This window comes from Carcharodon carcharias, chromosome 17 (genome assembly GCF_017639515.1).
Source record: "Carcharodon carcharias isolate sCarCar2 chromosome 17, sCarCar2.pri, whole genome shotgun sequence".
NCBI classification, from domain to species: domain Eukaryota; kingdom Metazoa; phylum Chordata; class Chondrichthyes; order Lamniformes; family Lamnidae; genus Carcharodon; species Carcharodon carcharias.
The window spans coordinates 53753643-53770480 of NC_054483.1; the positions used below are offsets into that span (position 1 = coordinate 53753643).

The window sequence follows — 16838 nt, forward strand, 5'->3', positions numbered from 1 at the left end:
ATAAAACCAACCTAGTGTGGCATTCTAGAAGTGGTGTTTTAAAACAGGCTGAACAATGAAAAAATACCTAAAGGATTAATATGAAGCATCTTTGGAGCTGCAGACAGATATCTTAGACCAAAGGACACTTATAGCTAGAGGCTGGCCCCAAACTAATGAATAGAGTTGTGTAGACTAAGGTTGCCAAGCTTACAAATGTCAGGTGGAATAAACTATCTGGGTGGAAATAAGCAATACCTAAATGGTCCAAAGGAAAGCTCATTTTGTTTAATGTTGTCCTGTTTATTATTACTTAAAGCTGGAAAGTAAAGGAATTTAGCAGCTCACAAGCAAGCCTGGTACCTAACAAATAATTGAAATTTGTTCATTATAAGTCCTTGCCATGTATCTGTTTAAGGTGACTTTGCTGAAGGTTCGTCCTTGTGTGTAAAAGCTATGTTGATTGGTCAAACATCAAAATAGGTAAAAAGGAGTCCCTCTGAATGAAATGGAGTATACAAAGGATTGTTGATTGCTGTTGATACCCAAATCAGAAGGGGTGAAGTTTGGTGAAATCTGCAGATCATTGTTTAACAAGCTAGTCTTCAAAGTGGAGAAGATCTAAAAATAAAAGTTGATTAAAAGATTAAGTTGATACGGGCTAACAGTTAAAACATATAACTCTTGTTACATGACATCCGAGAATAGAGTCGATGGTGATTAAAGGCTCAGGTATGAATGAAGAAGTGCTCCATTCCACAGTGCTGAGGCCCACTGCCATAGTAAACAGAATAATCACATAACAATCAGTGTCATATATCTTACATACTTAATTTCAAAGAAGCTGGATTTAAAATGAATTCTAAAAGATAGTTCTGTATTGTTCCCACCAAAACTCAGCCCTGAATGGTATCACTTTCACCTACAAATATTTTTCTAAGACTATACATCTCAATTTGTACCAATTTATTTAAGGCCATTTATTGATGTTAAGGCCAACTTCCACAGTTTCTTAGAGCCATATCATTAAAATCTTCCAGGTGCTATGCCTTTATAATTACATGCAACATTCAAGAAGAGGTGCTAGGACAAATGAATGGGACATTGAAACCAGCACTCTACTTTTAATGCTGATATTAATGGTAAGATATTAACCTGTAAGAAGAGAGTGTTTTAAATAATTATTTGTTCACCAGTATTACAATTATTGCTGTGTCATTTTTACCTGTGAAGTTGCACCTTTGGCGTCATCAAAGTTTTCAGCCATGAAGATATTGAAGGCTGTCCGAGGTAGCTTAGGCTTTCCCAAAATAGTAAGCTTCTACAGGCAAATAAAAATAATTCAAAACGATCATCAGTCCTTTAACACCTGTTTTAAACCGCTTCATGTCGCGGCCTTCTTTACTTCAACAAAAGAATTACTGAGTTGAAATGTGACATTCCATCAAAACGACTTTCTTCTCTACATTGCCAAGTTCCCACCTGGGAGCACACAATTTTCACGTGCTGTAGCCACATTCAAAGTGAACAAGAGGTGTGAAGCACACATTTTAACTGCGACACTATGAACAGGGGTTTCTGGCTGCACTTATTTTTCCCTCAGAGTACTCGAAGCGGCATACACAACTTCAAGATTAAGTTCAAAAGCAAAACACTGTGGGCGTTGGAAATCTGAAATTAGAGAAAGTGCTGAAAATACTCAGCAGGTCAGGAAGCCTTTGTGGAGATAGAAACAGAGCTAGCAGAGTTAAAGTTAGAAATCAGAACTGGGAAAAGTTAGAAACGTAGTAGGTTTTGAACAAGTGAAAGGTGGGGGGGTTGGGGGGCGGAGAAGAAGCACAAAATGGAAGGTCTGTGATGGGAAGGCAGGAGAGGCTAAATGAAGAAGAGTCCGAAGAGGAGTCATCAGGACTTGAAACGTTAACTCTTTCTCTCCACAGATGCTGTCAGACCTGCTGAGTTTTTCCAGCAATTTTTTGCTTTTGTTTGAGGTTAAATGACAAGAGGTTTCATGGCACAAAAGTCAAAGGAGTGGTAATGGTACAAGTAAAGAAACAAAAGATGTGGCTAGAGGTGATGTGAATAGCAGGATAGCAGCCATCCAAATGCAAAATATAGGAATTGAGAACAGCAGCAAAAACCCAAACCAGCAAAAAAAAACAAAACAAAATGGGGACAGAGGTTATGATCCAGAAGTGTTGAACTCAATATTGAGTCCAGATGGCTGTAAAATGCCAAGTCAAAATATGAGACGCTGTTACTTGAGCTTGCGATGAGCTTCACTGGAAAACTGCAGCAGGCCAAGGACAAAGGAAAGAGTTGGGAGCAAGTTCGAGAATCAAAATGACGGGCAAGGAATCTCGGGGTCATGCTTGTGGACCGAACAATGCTGTTCTGCCTGGCGGTCACCCAACCTGCTCTGGTGTCCCCAGTATAGAGAGCACATTCTGCGAATATAATGGGGGAATTTTATGACCTCCCTTGTGACTTGTTTGGAGGCATGGAGGGCATTTAATCAAGCAGGAGGACAACGTACAAACACCCTGCCACCTTCTGCCTCTGCCAAGTCCAGGGTGGGAAGACTCATGAACGGACTTCCTGCCCAGACTCCAACTGAGGCGCTTACATGGCCAATTAATGCCCATTTAAGGGCTGCATCCCTCTAGTATTAATCCAGCAGCAGGTGGGCCTGTCACCACTCGGGGAGCACGACAAGCAAGCCTGTCCGGGCTGCATATGGTCTCCCGGGGTAGGGAGGGCAACCCTCATCCAAAGGTAAACAAAAACAGAATTACCTGGAAAAACTCAGCAGGTCTGGCAGCATCGGTGGAGAAGAAAAGAGTTGACGTTTCGAGTCCTCATGACCCTTCGACAGAACAAGGACTCGAAACGTCAACTCTTTTCTTCTCCGCCGATGCTGCCAGACCTGGAGTTTTTCCACGTAGTTCTGTTTTTGTTTTTGTTTTGGATTTCCAGCATCCGCAGTTTTTTTGTTTTTACCTTATCCAAAGGTGACTGATCGAAGGGTCTGGCATTGGGAAGGGGGGAGCCAGCGGAGAGCCATCCCCCTGCTACTGCTGCAAACCTGCCCTACCCCCTTCCATAACCCCCATCCCATGAAACTCCTCCCTTCATGACTTAATTCAGGCCTGGGTCGCTCCTGGATCCTGGGCCTCCAGTGTTTGCCGTTCCGCAGCGACCATCGTCATCATCTTGCTGGTGAGCAAGAGCTTCTGGCCTCTGGTTGGCCAGCAGAACTTGGTTGTGATTTCAGCCCCTGGGTTCCTTGATCTCGGGGACCTCAATCCCAGAAAAAGCCATTCGTGGGCCTTCACGAAGGAGGCAAGGTGGGTCGCTTTCCAGCCCTCCATAAAATTCCCCCGAGCATACTAAATTGAAATAAGTACAATCAAATCACTATTTCACTGGAAGAAGTGTTTGAAGTCCTGAAAGGTTCACTAAATGAGCCCCTGGGACGAGGGGGTTTGTCCTACGGTGAAAGGCTGAGTAAATTGGGTTTATATTCAATGGAGTTCAGAAAAATGAGAGGCCATCTCATTGAAGATTCCAAAGGGGCTTGATAAGGTCGACGCTGAGAGATTGTTTCCACTGGTTGGGAAATGTAAAACACAGGGGCACAGTCTCAGGATAAGGGGCCAATCATTTAGGACTGGGATGAGGAGAAATTGCTTTACTCAAAAGGTTGTGAATCTTTGGAATTCTCTATCCCAGAGGGTTGTGGATGCTCCATTGTTGAATATATTTAAGGCTGGGATAGACAGTGTTTTGAGCTTAAGGGGAATGGGGAGTGGGTGGGAGAATGGAGTTGAAGCTGAAGATCAGCCAAGAGCATATTGGATGGTGGAGCAGGCTCAATAGGCCGCGTGGTCTACTCCTCCACCTATATCTTGTGTTCTTATGGTGAGGAGCGGGGAGGCAAATAGGCAGGTGTTGCATCTCATGCGCTTGTATGGACAGATGCCATTGGAAAGATGTTGGGGGTGATTAAGGAGGGAATGGTCCCTTTGGAATGATAGGAGAGGAGAAGTGAGGACATGTTTGGTGATTGCATTGTGCTGGGGATACTGGAAATGGCAGAGGATGATCTGTCGATGGTGCTGTCCACCTTTTGGAAGAAGATACTCCCTTTAGCTAAACCAACGCCTATAATCTACTCCATTCACAAGGAAGGTATTCCCTCCTGTCAGGCTTCTCTCAGACAAGATTAAAACTAATACGGGGCAGCAAAAGTAGGTATCAATGAAGACTGAGTTTTGTAAAATTTATTTTACTGGATGTGGGTGTTGCCGGCTAGACCAGTGTTTACTGCCCTTGAGAAGGTGGCAGTGAGCTGCCTCTTGAACTGCTGCAGTCAATTTGGTGTAGGTACACGCACAGCACTGTTAGGGAGTTGCAGGATTTTGACCCAGCAACAGTGAAGGAACGGCGATATATTTCCAAGTCAGGATGGTGAGTGGCTTGGAGGGGATCTTCCAAATGGTGGTGTTCCCATCTATCTGCTGCCCTTATCCTTCTAAATGGTAGCAGTCGTGGGTTTGGAAGGCGCTACCTAAGGAGCCTTGGTGAGATCCTGCAGTGCACCTTGTAGGTGGTACACACCGCTGCTACTGTGCATCGATAGTGGAGGGAGTGAATATTTGTGGATGGGGTGACAAACAAGCAGACTGATTTGTCCTGGATGGTGTCAAGCTTCTTGAGTGTTGTTGGAGCTGCACTCGTTCAGGCAAGTGGAGAGTATTCCATCACACTTCTGACTTGTGCCTTGTAGATGGTGGACGTGCTTTGGGGAGTCAGGAGATGAGTTACTCATTGCAGGATTCCTAGCCTCTGACATGCTCTTGTAGCCACAGTATTTATGTGGCTAGTCTAGTTCAGTTTCTGGTCAATGGTAACCTCCAGGGTGTTGATAATGGGGGATTCAGTGATGGTAATGCCATTGAATGTCAAGAGGCAATGGTTAGATTCTCCTTTTTTGGAGACTGTCATTGCCTGGCACTTGTGTGGCATGAATGTTACTTGCCACTTGTCAGCCCAAGCCTGGATATTGTCCAGGTCTTGCTGCATTTGGAGGTGGACTACTTCAGTATCTGAGTCCTTAATTGTACTGAACATTGTGCGATCATCAGCGAATATCCTCATTTCTGATATTATGATGGAAGGAAGGTCATTGATGAAGCAGCTGAAGATGATTTGGCATAGAACACGACCCTGTGCAACTCATGCAGTGGTGTCCTAGAACTGAGATGATTAACCTCCAACAACCACAACCATCTCCCTTTGTACTAGGTATGAACTCCAACCAGTGGAGAGTTTTCCCCCCAATCCCCATTGACTCCAGTTTTGCTAGGGCTCCTTGATGCCACACTCGGTCAAATGCAACCTTGATGTCAAGGGCAGTCACTCTCACTTCACCTCTGGAGTTCAGCTTTTTCATCCATGTTTGAACCAAGGCTGTAATGAGGTCAGAAGCTGAGTGACTCTGGAGGAACACAAACTAGTCTCTCTTTAACTGAGAACCCAGTACACCAACAATGCAACCGTAGACTTTTCCATAAGGTTACTTTCAACAAAACTTCTTATTAAAATAGGCAATACACATAGATGCAGCCAATACACTAGACTGCACTGTACTAGTACTTCAAATAACACAGATTCTAAAGGTAGTTAACTAACACCTACATTTTTGGCAATGAATATAACATTTCACTGTGCATGGGTCAAGCTCCATAGCTCTGTATCTAACAATGCTCATGCTCAGATTTTATTACCAGTACTTGAAGTGGGTTTATATCCAATTAACGTAGGTTTTTGTAAAGAGCAAATAATTCAGTACACTAATTGGAAAAATGCCAGGTATCATTTTAAAGTGAACCTTGTGCTAGTCAACGTAACTGGGCTGACAATAATTACTTTGCACGGGCAGACATTAAGGTACATTGCTCTGGTACATTGTTACTAAGTGAAACTCTGAAGAAACAAATGAAAACTCATTTACAAGGACAGCCATGTAAAGATAAGGCATAATTCCAACAACATTTTCAACACAACCGCTTCATTGAAAAATATGCTCTCACACAGTATTTTATGGTACGTCAGTATACAATACTGATTTAGTACTTCAAGAATGCTTTATGGTCATATCACTATACATTGCTGATCTGATACCCCAAGGAGCAGGTAATGGTCTTTCAGCATGCATTCTGATTTAGTACTCCCCAGGCAGCTTATGGCCACAGTGTGCATTGCTGATTTAATGTCAGCAGTGGAGTAATTTAATGTCCTCCCCAAGAGTGCTTTATGGCCTATCAGGATATATTGCTGATTTCGTACTCCCTAAGTATTTTATGGTTTAGCAGAATACATTGCATTGACTATACAGTACAGAAACAGGCCATTCAGCCCAATTAGTCTATGCTGCTGTTTATAGTCCACACAGGTCTCTTTCCATTCCATCTGCTTCATCGCAGTCTTTCAGCATATCTTTCAATTCCCTTTTCACTTATGTATTTGTCTCGTGTCCTTTTGAAAACATCTAAGTTATTTACCTTAGCCACTTCTACATTCTAACCATGCTCTGACAATGAAGAAATTTCTCCTCGATTTCCTACTGAAATTATTAGTCTTCAGTCTGTGGGAGAACTGAGTAGCAAGAGCATCAGTACAACCATCTAGTACTAACGTTCTTGCAACTCAATTCTCCCATAGTGGAAAAATTGTCTCCATCTACCCTGTCCAACTGATTCATAATTTTATCGCCTCCTCCAAGTTTCCTCTCTTCTAAAGAAAAAAGCACCAACCTGTTCAATCTTTCCTGATAATAGTGATTTCTCAGTTCCAATATCATTGTAAATCTTCTGCACTTTCTCCAGTGCTTCTACGTTATTTTTACAGTGGAGACCAGAACTATGCCCAAGTCTTGTCTAACCAAGGTATATTGGGACGAGAACTGTGCACAGTACGGAGTAAAGTACATGATGTAGTACTCTCTCGGGTATTTTATGGCCTAGCAAGATACTTTGCTGATGTAGAACTTACTCGTTTTTTCCTTATTGTTCTCCGTTTGGCCAGTTTTTGTCTCCTCTCTTCTTTCAAGCTGGCCAGTTGAGCTGGAGTGAGTTTAGCTTTGAAGGCTGCCAGTTCCACTTTATATTTCAATCTGGCATCATTTGCTGCAATTTCATATGGCTGGAAGGAAGACAGTTACATTCTCAGTTACGTCAAATACTTCCAGGTAATCAAATACAAAGAGCCATTTTTGATAATGAGCTGAACAGCAACGTTGCGTGAGGACCTTTTTTTTTTCCCCCACACAATGCTTACCATTTTTAGGTATGTATGGTTTTTAGGCCATTTTACAATTTCTAGATCTTGCCAATAACTCCCGAGCGCCAAACGGAAGATACTTACTTGCTTCTGATCCGGCGTTAACTGTCTCCATGCCTGAGCAATCCACTTAGTCTTTTCTGCCACCTTTACACCTGTAAAGAGTAACGTTCATTATAGAAGGTCAAATAAGATATGACTTAATGGTATTAGCTAATAATCACCAGGCAATGTGAAAGTACAAAGGCTTCGAGCTTCCCCCATGGATGCAACCTGAAAGTTAGACCTGGAAATTTTACCAATATCAAGTTAGGCCCAAGTATGCACCCAATTCCATAAATTGTGAGCAATTTGGCTTAAGCTATTGGAGCCTAAGGAGAGTGCCAAACCCATAACACGCATTTCTTCCTTAAGAAAGAAAATTTAAGTTTAGGAATCTGGAATCAGGAAGCTTTCAGTTTTAAACATGCCATAAAATTCAATTCAAAAGCTATGGCATAGTGGTAATGCTACTGAACTAGTAATCCAGAGGTCTATGTTAATGCTCTGGGGGCAACAGTTCAAACCCCAGCAGGGCAGCCAGTGGAATTTAAATTCAATTAATAAAATCGGGAATTGAAAACTAGTCTCAGTAATAGTGTCCATGAAACTATCATCGACTGTCGTAAAAAATCTGTTTCACCAAAGTCCTTTAGGGAAAGAAATCTGCCATCCTTACCTGGTCTGGCCTACATGTGACTCCAGACCCACAGCAATATGGTTGACTCTTAAGTACCCTCTGAAATGGCCTAGCAAGCCACTAGGTTCAAGGGCAATTAGGGATGGGCAACAAATGCTGGCCTTGCAGCGACGCCCACATCCCATGAAAGAATAAATGAAAACAAAACAGTGATGGTGAATTTGGAGTAAAATCTCCAAAAACTGCAATCGAAAAATGACTTATTTTCCTGCTGCACAGCAACATCTGGTCACATTGTTACCAAAAATGGTAATTAGAGGATCCCTGCCTTTGAAAGTTGGAGACATAGCCAGTTTTGTGGGTGAAAATTCACTTGGTCTGAGGGTTTGATGGGCTAATGCAAAAGATCAAGCAGACTTGGTCATGTCGCAGTTATGCCTGTAGCTCACGCGCACCCAAAATTTCTGTGATTTTTTAAAGCACCATAATTGCTTGCACCCCAGGTTCCCATCTCTCAGGCCACAAATGTAGAGGAAACTCCAGGCCAAAATGTTATTCTTTTTAAGTCCTTATATGCAGAATTCCACTATGTCACTAAAATGTTAAAGTGTATTTCTTAAGCTTGGTCATAACAAAGGAAAAAAGAACAGCGATGGGTGAGATCTCAGCCAGCTGCGTGTGTAAAGGCATTGAAAAGCCATTGCTCAGAAAGGAGAGATGGTGAGTTATATATACTCTCAATATCCATTGCAATTCACAAGCGCCTGGTCCAGTGAGTGATCCACATTCAGGAGCGAGCTAGATTCTCGGCATTTTGTAGAATGCAAGTCCCATTTTCTACTTATCATTACTTATACAAAAAGTTCTATAAGTCTGATAGCTTGCAATACAATATTATACAATCATTGTAATATGGGCAGTGGGCAGGAAAGCTGAAGCAGAAGATTGGCCATGATTGTACTGAATGGCTGAACAGGCTCCAGTGGCCTTATGATCTACTCCTGCTCCTAATTATTATGTATGCTTAAATGTTTGTAGTTTTCAGTAATGCCTGTGCAGGATTGTCTACAAACTTAGTTGAAGCCTCAACCTATGAGGGATGAGAGTGCTGTCCTGAGGAGAGATTGAGTAGAATGGGCCTATATCTTCTACAGTTTGGAAGAATGAGAGGTGATCTCATTGAAATGGACAAAGTTCTTGGAGGGCTTGATGGGATAGATGCCGAGAAGTTGTTTTTCTTGGCTGGAGAATCTAAAGCTAGAGGTCAAAGTCTCAGAATAAAGTGCGGCCATTTAGAACTGAGATGAGCAAAGATATCCTCGCTCAAAGGCTTGTGAATCTTTGGAATTCTCTACCTTAAAGGGCTGTGGATGCTAAGTCATTGAGTATATTCAAGATTGAGATCAATAGATTTTTTGGGCTGCTAAGGGAATCAAGGGATATGGGAATAGAGCAAGAGAGTGGAGTTGAAATAGATCAGCCATGGTCTTATTGAAAGGTAGAGCAACCTCAAAACGCAGTATGGCCTACTCCTGCTCATATTTCTTATGTTTGTCTGTTCACGCAAACTTACGTTCATCCCAGCTTTGCTCCAGAAATATTCTCTCAAAATTCCACTTATGTTATCATGGGGTTTTCTAGTGTAAAGGCCCGTTCCCACCTCTTACCATCCACCACACCCCCCGCCCCACTGCTCCCCAACACAAAGGTCAACAGAAATGATTCACCTGTGGAATTAACTGAGCACAAGTTGGGTGAAGAAACAGCAGATCAATGCACAAGAGACTGTGTTAGGGTTAGATTTGGGGACAGCCCAGAAGCAATGACATTAAGAAGTGAATATGTTTTTGCATAGGATAGAACATGCACACTAATAGTCTTACTTTACCAAAAATTGGTGCAATTCTCCTTCTTCTTCACTTACCTTTCATTCTTTAATTTCCTCCCTGGCTCCCAATCCATTTCTCTCTCAAAGATTTTATCTAGTCCCAAATACCAAGAGGCCCTCCATTCCAGAGCTATCTACCGCCCCTTCCACCACCCTCCATCCCCTTCACCCATCCCCATGGCCAGCTGAAAACTGAAGATTTTTGCTGATAGTCTAATGAATATTAGTTGATGGAAAAATAGATTGCCTGCTGCTGGGCTAAATGTCTGATAAGATGCCACAGTATATTCAAAAGTTTGGTGGGGGGGGGGGTGTAATTAGTTAATGTTGCGATATATTGAAATTTCGTCAGACCAGAATGGAAGAAATTTATTGTGGCCAATCTGTATCTCATACATCGGAATCAGCCAGTTATAAAAGAGTCCTAGGAGTTGATTCGTTACTCCTGTTCGAGTGCTATCTAAGCAATAAGAGGTTCAGTGCAACACTAACATATAGAATAAAAGCAAAATACTGCGGATGCTGGATCTCTGAAACAAAAACAAAAATAGCTGGAAAAACTCAGCAGGTCTGACAGCATCTGCGGAGAGGAATACAGTTCACGTTTTGAGTCCATATGACTCTTCATCAGAACTATTATATAGAAACAATACTTAACAGAATGAAGAGAAAAACTTGCATTTTTATAGCATCTTTCACAACCTCAAAATGACCCAAAGCACTTTACAATCAATGAAATGGTTTTGAAATGTGGTCACTGTCATAATGTAAGGAAAGGAGGAAGTCAATTCACACACAGCAAGATCCCAGAAGCATCAGTGAGATAATGGGATCATCTGGGGTTTTTTTTAAAATGATGTTGATTAAGAAATAAATATTAGCCAGGACATGATGATTAAAACAAAAAGATAAAAGAGATACAATCAAGTTTTTTTTAACCAACACCTTTCAATGCTGCTTGTAAGAGAATTCTTAGTCAGGGGACACAAAAAATCTTTCAGACAATATAACAGTTGCAGTCCCAAGCCTGAAGTACTTTATTACTAAAATTATTTCCATTTATAATTTTATCTTTACCTGGATTTTGTTTAAATAAAACCTGTTGCTGTTCCACCACATAGCGCAGGTAAGCATTGAGTGGCCGCTTCGGAGGGGTAGAGGAGGTGTTATCCAATGACAGTTTTCTTAATACTGAACATACACTGCTGTAATTGTATCAGATAAAGAAAAATTTCCATTATAATTCTCCATTGAATGACAATACAAAACTAACAAAAATTTTAAGATGGGAAAAAAGTATTTTTGCTCAACATTTGTGACAAATCTTCTGTTAGTTGTAACTATGATATAAGCTGTTCAGAGAAGAAATTTTAGTGATTGCTATGGATTGCAAAGAAAATCAGCCCATTGAGCAAAACCTATAATGCGAGAGAGAAAGAAGTTATAAGCGATTTGTAAAGTGAGAGATTGAGACACAATGAAGGAGGGCATGGCAAACAACTTATTGAGCTAAACTTTTTGCCTCATGGGCAATGGGGCAAAGCTATTTGCCTAATCATAGCTTGCAATCCAACGATTCCAACAACACTCAAGAAGCTCAACACCAGCCAGGTCAAAGCGTGGCATTATGGCCACCCAATTCATCATCTCACACATGAACTCACTCTAGCACAAACGCAGCTTGCGAATGCTTCTACAACAGCACCTTCCAAATCTGTGACCTTTACCACCTAGCAGGACAAGGGCAAGGGAACAACAGCACTTCCAAGTTTCCTTCCAAGTCACACACCATCCAGGTTTGGAAATATATTGCCTTTCTTTCATCACTACTGGGTCAAAATCCTGGAACTCCCTCCCCAATAACACTATGGAAGGACCTTCACCACATGAACTGCAGCAGTTCAAGAGTGCAGGCCATCAACACCTTCTCAAGAGCAATTTGTGATGGACAACAAATGGTCACAACCCATAAATCAATAAATTCAAAATGGTTAAAACTTGGTTACAGTAGTGTAGTGGTTACATCGGACTAGCAGTTCGGAGCCTGGACGAGTAATGCAGACAATGTGAAATCAATTCACTATGAATTCACTTCTAAAAATTTGGAAATTTAAACTATTCAATTTTTCTTACGAGAAGTTAGCAGTTACTGCTTACTTACTTGCCTGTTGAGATATTGCTTAATAGCTTTGGTCAGCAATTAAAGCCAAACTGAGAAAAAATCTCATTTTGAGACAGTCTGCTGCTCACCAAAGTCACAAGGAGGATCCAGTGGAGGGACTGGAATGAACCAATAATCAGAGCAAGTCTAAAAAAGATTTTCTATTCATTGCCCTAGGTGTGCTATCAAAATGTACGTAGATATGGAGTGCATGCAAACTCTCAAACATGCAAGGACCAGGAGCTCATTTACAGAGAATCCCGACAAAAATAAACAGGTTAAAAACATGCAAAAATGTAACAGGCGCAACCTTTAACCTGTTAAGCACATTGCTCATAAAACTGACATTTTCTGATAACCAGGTGCAAGATCTGTATAAAGCACTTTTCACATCCTGTGGATTCACCAGTGTTTCACATCCAAGTCACTACTTTTAAAGTGTAGTTACTGTGGTTTTGCTGGCAACTATGGCAGCCATTTTTGTTATACAGTTAGCTCCCACAAATAGCAATGGGATGAATGCTTAGTGAGTCTGTTTTTCAGTGGTGCTGGTAGAGGGATAAATGTTGATCAAGACACCGGGAGAAATCACCCACTCTTCTTTGAACAGTACCATGGGATCTCTCACATCCATCTAAAAGGTAGACAGCCATCATCTGAAAGTCAGCACCACCCCCTGAACAGTATTCCTTCACATTCCACTAAAGCCTCAGTCTAGATTATGTGCTCAAGTCCCTTCTGACTCAAACAATTAATAAATCTTCCAGTGCTTTGATGACAAGGATATTTTTGACTGGTCCACAAGTTCCACAGGGAAGTGCAGTGTCAATCCATCAATCTAGCCTGAAGCAGGTTTTTTCTGAGGCCAAATAGAATTAGAACAATCACGTGGCATCAGAACATCTCATTATTCTTTTTAGAAAAAGCTAAAACGTATTTAAGTAACAGAAAAGTAGTAGGAACCTTCATAGTAAGTTTAGACAATGTGAAGTGTTGTAAGCAATGTTTGAAGCAAGAGACTCCCTCCTTAAAAAGAAGCATCCCCCATGGTGTTAGATCAGACAAAAATAATTAACTCTCTCCCTATAATTGCTTATGTTCCCTCCATTCCTGAATTCTTGCTGTGCTCACTCAATCTTTCTGGTTGTACTTTGCTCTTTCTGTATGGCTCTCATGCAATTCTGATGTCTTGATCCAACCATTTGTATCCTACCCTTCTTCATTCTGCTAGTCCCACTTCTTTGCTGTCTTCCTTCAATGCTGCAGTATTTAGATCAGTCTTTCCAAAGTCACCAAAATAATGATTTACTTACACTCACCTAATCCACCTCCTTTATCTAATTTGACAATTTAGGGATATATGATGCAGTACATTCAAAAGCAACAAGACCATCAAAATGATCTGAAACCTAAAGCTTGAATTTATCTAGCAACTTATTATTCCCCCAATTACTTCCTAAAGTTCTTTAAAACCAGTTGCTTTCTTTTGAAATGTAATCGCTTATTATGTGGATAAATACAGCAGCCAATTTGTACACTGCCAAGTTCCATAAACGCCAAATGAATGGACAACCAGATAATCTAGGGTTTTATTTTGATAATAAAGGGAAAACAGCCAGCCAGGAGAATTTTCACCACACTTGACCAAGTAGGTGCAGCCTCAGGTTAACATCTCATCCAAAAGGCAGCATCTTGCCAACAATACAGTACTCTCTCAACACTGCTAGACACTTCAGCCTCAAGTCCAAAGTGTGGCTTGCACCTAAATGCCTCCACTTTGGAGGGTACAGTTCCACCCACTGAGCCAAGGTGACACTGAAAACAATGAGTGCCAGCAGTGGTTCAGTGGCAGAGCTCTAGTGTCTGAGTCACAAGATTCCAGTTTCAAGATCCACTCAGGAGTATGAACTTCAAAAGTCACAGTCCAGTGCAGTACTGAAGAAGTGCTGCACTGTGGGAAATGCCGCACTGTTGGAAGTGCCGTCTTTTGGATGAAACTTTAAATCAAGGCCCCTACCTGTCTGCTCGAGCGGATGTAAAAGATCCCATTGCACTAACTCAAAGAAGAGCTGTAGAGTTATGCCCAGCATCTGGGCCAATATTTCTCCCTCAATCAAAATCACAAAAAAAATCTGGTCTTTAGCACATTGCTGTTTGTCTGAGTTTCCTACAACAGTGTCTTCGGTCACTTCAAAAAGTACGTCATTGGCTGTAAAGCAGTTTGAGATGCCCAGTGATCATGAAAAGCACTATATAAATGCAAGTCATTTTTTATTTGATTGGCCCATGTTGCATTGATTTGTACCTCCTCCTAACTATGTTTCAGCAAACTGGCGGTGCTCATTTGATCCAATCATGAATGTTTTTGCCTCAAGGAAACACCTTTTGAGAGATGCAATGCTGTTAACAAGCACTAGATGCTGCCAGACCATTTGTAGTTCAACTCTGGAAGCAAACGGCAAGAGTTTGGGTGACCCATTCACCTTGTGATAAGTAATTCAGCCTGCTGCTGCTTGTGGTGCAACACATTAGATGGTGATGAAAAAAAGCTTAAATGCTGATGAAATCTGAAGTGGAAACAGAAAAGTTATTGGAATACACAACACAGTAGGCCAGTCAACAGACAAAAGGCAGAAACATGGGCTGTTTCGGATCAGGACCTTTATACATGCAGGCTCCTCTACATTGGAGAGACCAAATGCAGACTGGGTGACCGCTTTGTGGAACACCTTCGGTCTGTCCACAAGCATGACCCAGACCTCCTTGTCGCTTGCTATTTCAACACATCACCCTGCTCACATGCCCACATGTCTGTCCTTGGCCTGCTGCAATGTTCCAGTGAAGCTCAACGTAAACTGGAGGAACAGCACCTCATCTTCTGACTAGGCACTTTACAGCCTTCTGGACTCAATATTGAGTTCAACAATTTCAGATCATGAACTCTCTCCTCCATCCCCTTGCCGATCCCCCTTTTTCCAGAGGGAGGATGCAGTGTCCACCGGTACCCTTGAGGCCTTCCACCGTGACCGATGGGCATCATCTCCACCCAAAACAACATTTTAAATTAATTTGATAAATTTCCTTTAAAGTTTTGTTCATTACCTAATTTGCTCATTTACTGGATTTACTCAAAAGGAGTATAGAGAGGCACTTATTGACACTGGTGGTGGGTTGCAGAGTTACAAGCTATATTTTGTAATGTCTCACTTTATGAATAAATTTAAAACAGTAAAGATTCACTTCTGATCTCCTTCACCAAATGTCTGAGAGAAGTTTAGCAACTGATGCATTGTCTCCTGAAGGACCAGTTGGCACAGGAAAAGAATAGGTGGAGCAAAACCGAAAGAATTCCCAAAATATTAGTAAAAGTTTCAGTATTCCACATAACGGAGAGAATATGAATTATTCAGTCGCGATAAACGATAGCCTGAATGCAGAAAATAGCCGTTCTGCTATAAGTTACAAGCAAGGCCGCCATTTTCATTCAATTAAAAAAAAAAAGAAATGGAATCACTAAATCCAACCACCCCCCACCCCCCAAAAGTGTGATAGAAATCCAGGTGAAGAAGAGAATAAGTTAAATTCAGCATCTGTCATCGTAAACCAAAGGGCCTTGATTATAAACCATGCATCAGGCTGAACTGTTGACAATTTATTTCAGCAAAGCATTTGTGATTTTCTTCCTTTCTGCAAATCACATACTGTCCTCAGCTTCCAGGCCTCCAACAAACTTGAACAGAGAGCTTGGAAACACACAATTGTACCTGACATACTATTTTGGATTTACAGTAATTTGAGGAACTCCTAATCCCCCAAGATATATTATTACAAATGCCCTCCTTCAAAGGCAATGCAGTTCCAACAAGTGTTTTTGACATGGAAAGGTTTGTGCATCTAAACAAGTACCTTTAAATAAAACATAACTATAATATAAATTGCACAATACAAAAGTCATTGCTCACCAGTGGACTTCCCAAGCACTAGAACTCAAAACATGGACACTTTTCTAAATAAAGCATACTGTTATTAAGATTACATTTTTAATTATAACAATTAACACCTCATGTATTTATTCCTGAGGCACTAAACTTTTCAGTTAACAGCAGTTACTGATTCAAACCCAGCTACAATGAAGGAATTACCCCATTTTTGGGAGATTGGGAGAGCACATGAAATTCATCTTGATAGAAAGAGGAAAGAACTTTCACTTCAAAAGCACCTTTTACATGCTCATGAGGGTTAATGTCGGGGGGGGGGGTGCGGGTGTGGAAAGGAGAGGGTTATGCATTGAGAGGGTAGGAAGGTGAGGGTTGTGTGTTTTGGGAATAGGAAGGAGAGGGTTATGTGTTTTGTGGGTAGGAAGGTGAGGGTTGTGTTTGGGGGAGGAAGGAGAGTTATGTGTTTTTTCGGGGAGGGGGTGGGTGGAGACGGTTATATCCTGGGGGAGGAGGGAACAAAGATGTCTCAGAGTAAACAAAGTATCCAGAGCGGGTGACCATTTCTGGAGAGGAAGGCGGGATGAAGGCTGGGGAGGATGTAGGCCATCAGAGCTCTGATCGCTATTGAATCCCTCTCAGTTGCTTGAATGACTGATGGTTACATTAGTAGCAGACTCTGCATTGTAACAGATTGAGACATTGTAACATTTGCTGCTCCCGGTTACAATGTTGCAGCAAATGGAAGCCGGGAGGGAGGGAGCCCGCCTGCGCGCACTCCATCCCCGGGTCAAGGGGCCTCGCAGCTGCTTCCTGCACGAGCGCCGATTGCCCAGGACCGACCTCACTTAC

At 41.7% G+C, this 16838-nt stretch overlaps 1 protein-coding gene across 1 annotated transcript in view; it reads right to left on the reverse strand.

Annotated features, from left to right (window-relative positions):
* tfam (transcription factor A, mitochondrial) overlaps window positions 1–16838 on the reverse strand; it is a 34149-nt gene that overhangs the window by 17157 nt on the left and 154 nt on the right. Inside the window, exons 2-5 of the mRNA XM_041210012.1 lie at window positions 10968–11095; window positions 7408–7478; window positions 7036–7185; window positions 1205–1300 (exon numbers count right to left, since the gene is read on the reverse strand). Of these exons, the coding sequence (XP_041065946.1) occupies window positions 1205–1300; window positions 7036–7185; window positions 7408–7478; window positions 10968–11095 (445 nt within the window). The remainder of the gene's footprint in view (window positions 1–1204; window positions 1301–7035; window positions 7186–7407; window positions 7479–10967; window positions 11096–16838) is intronic.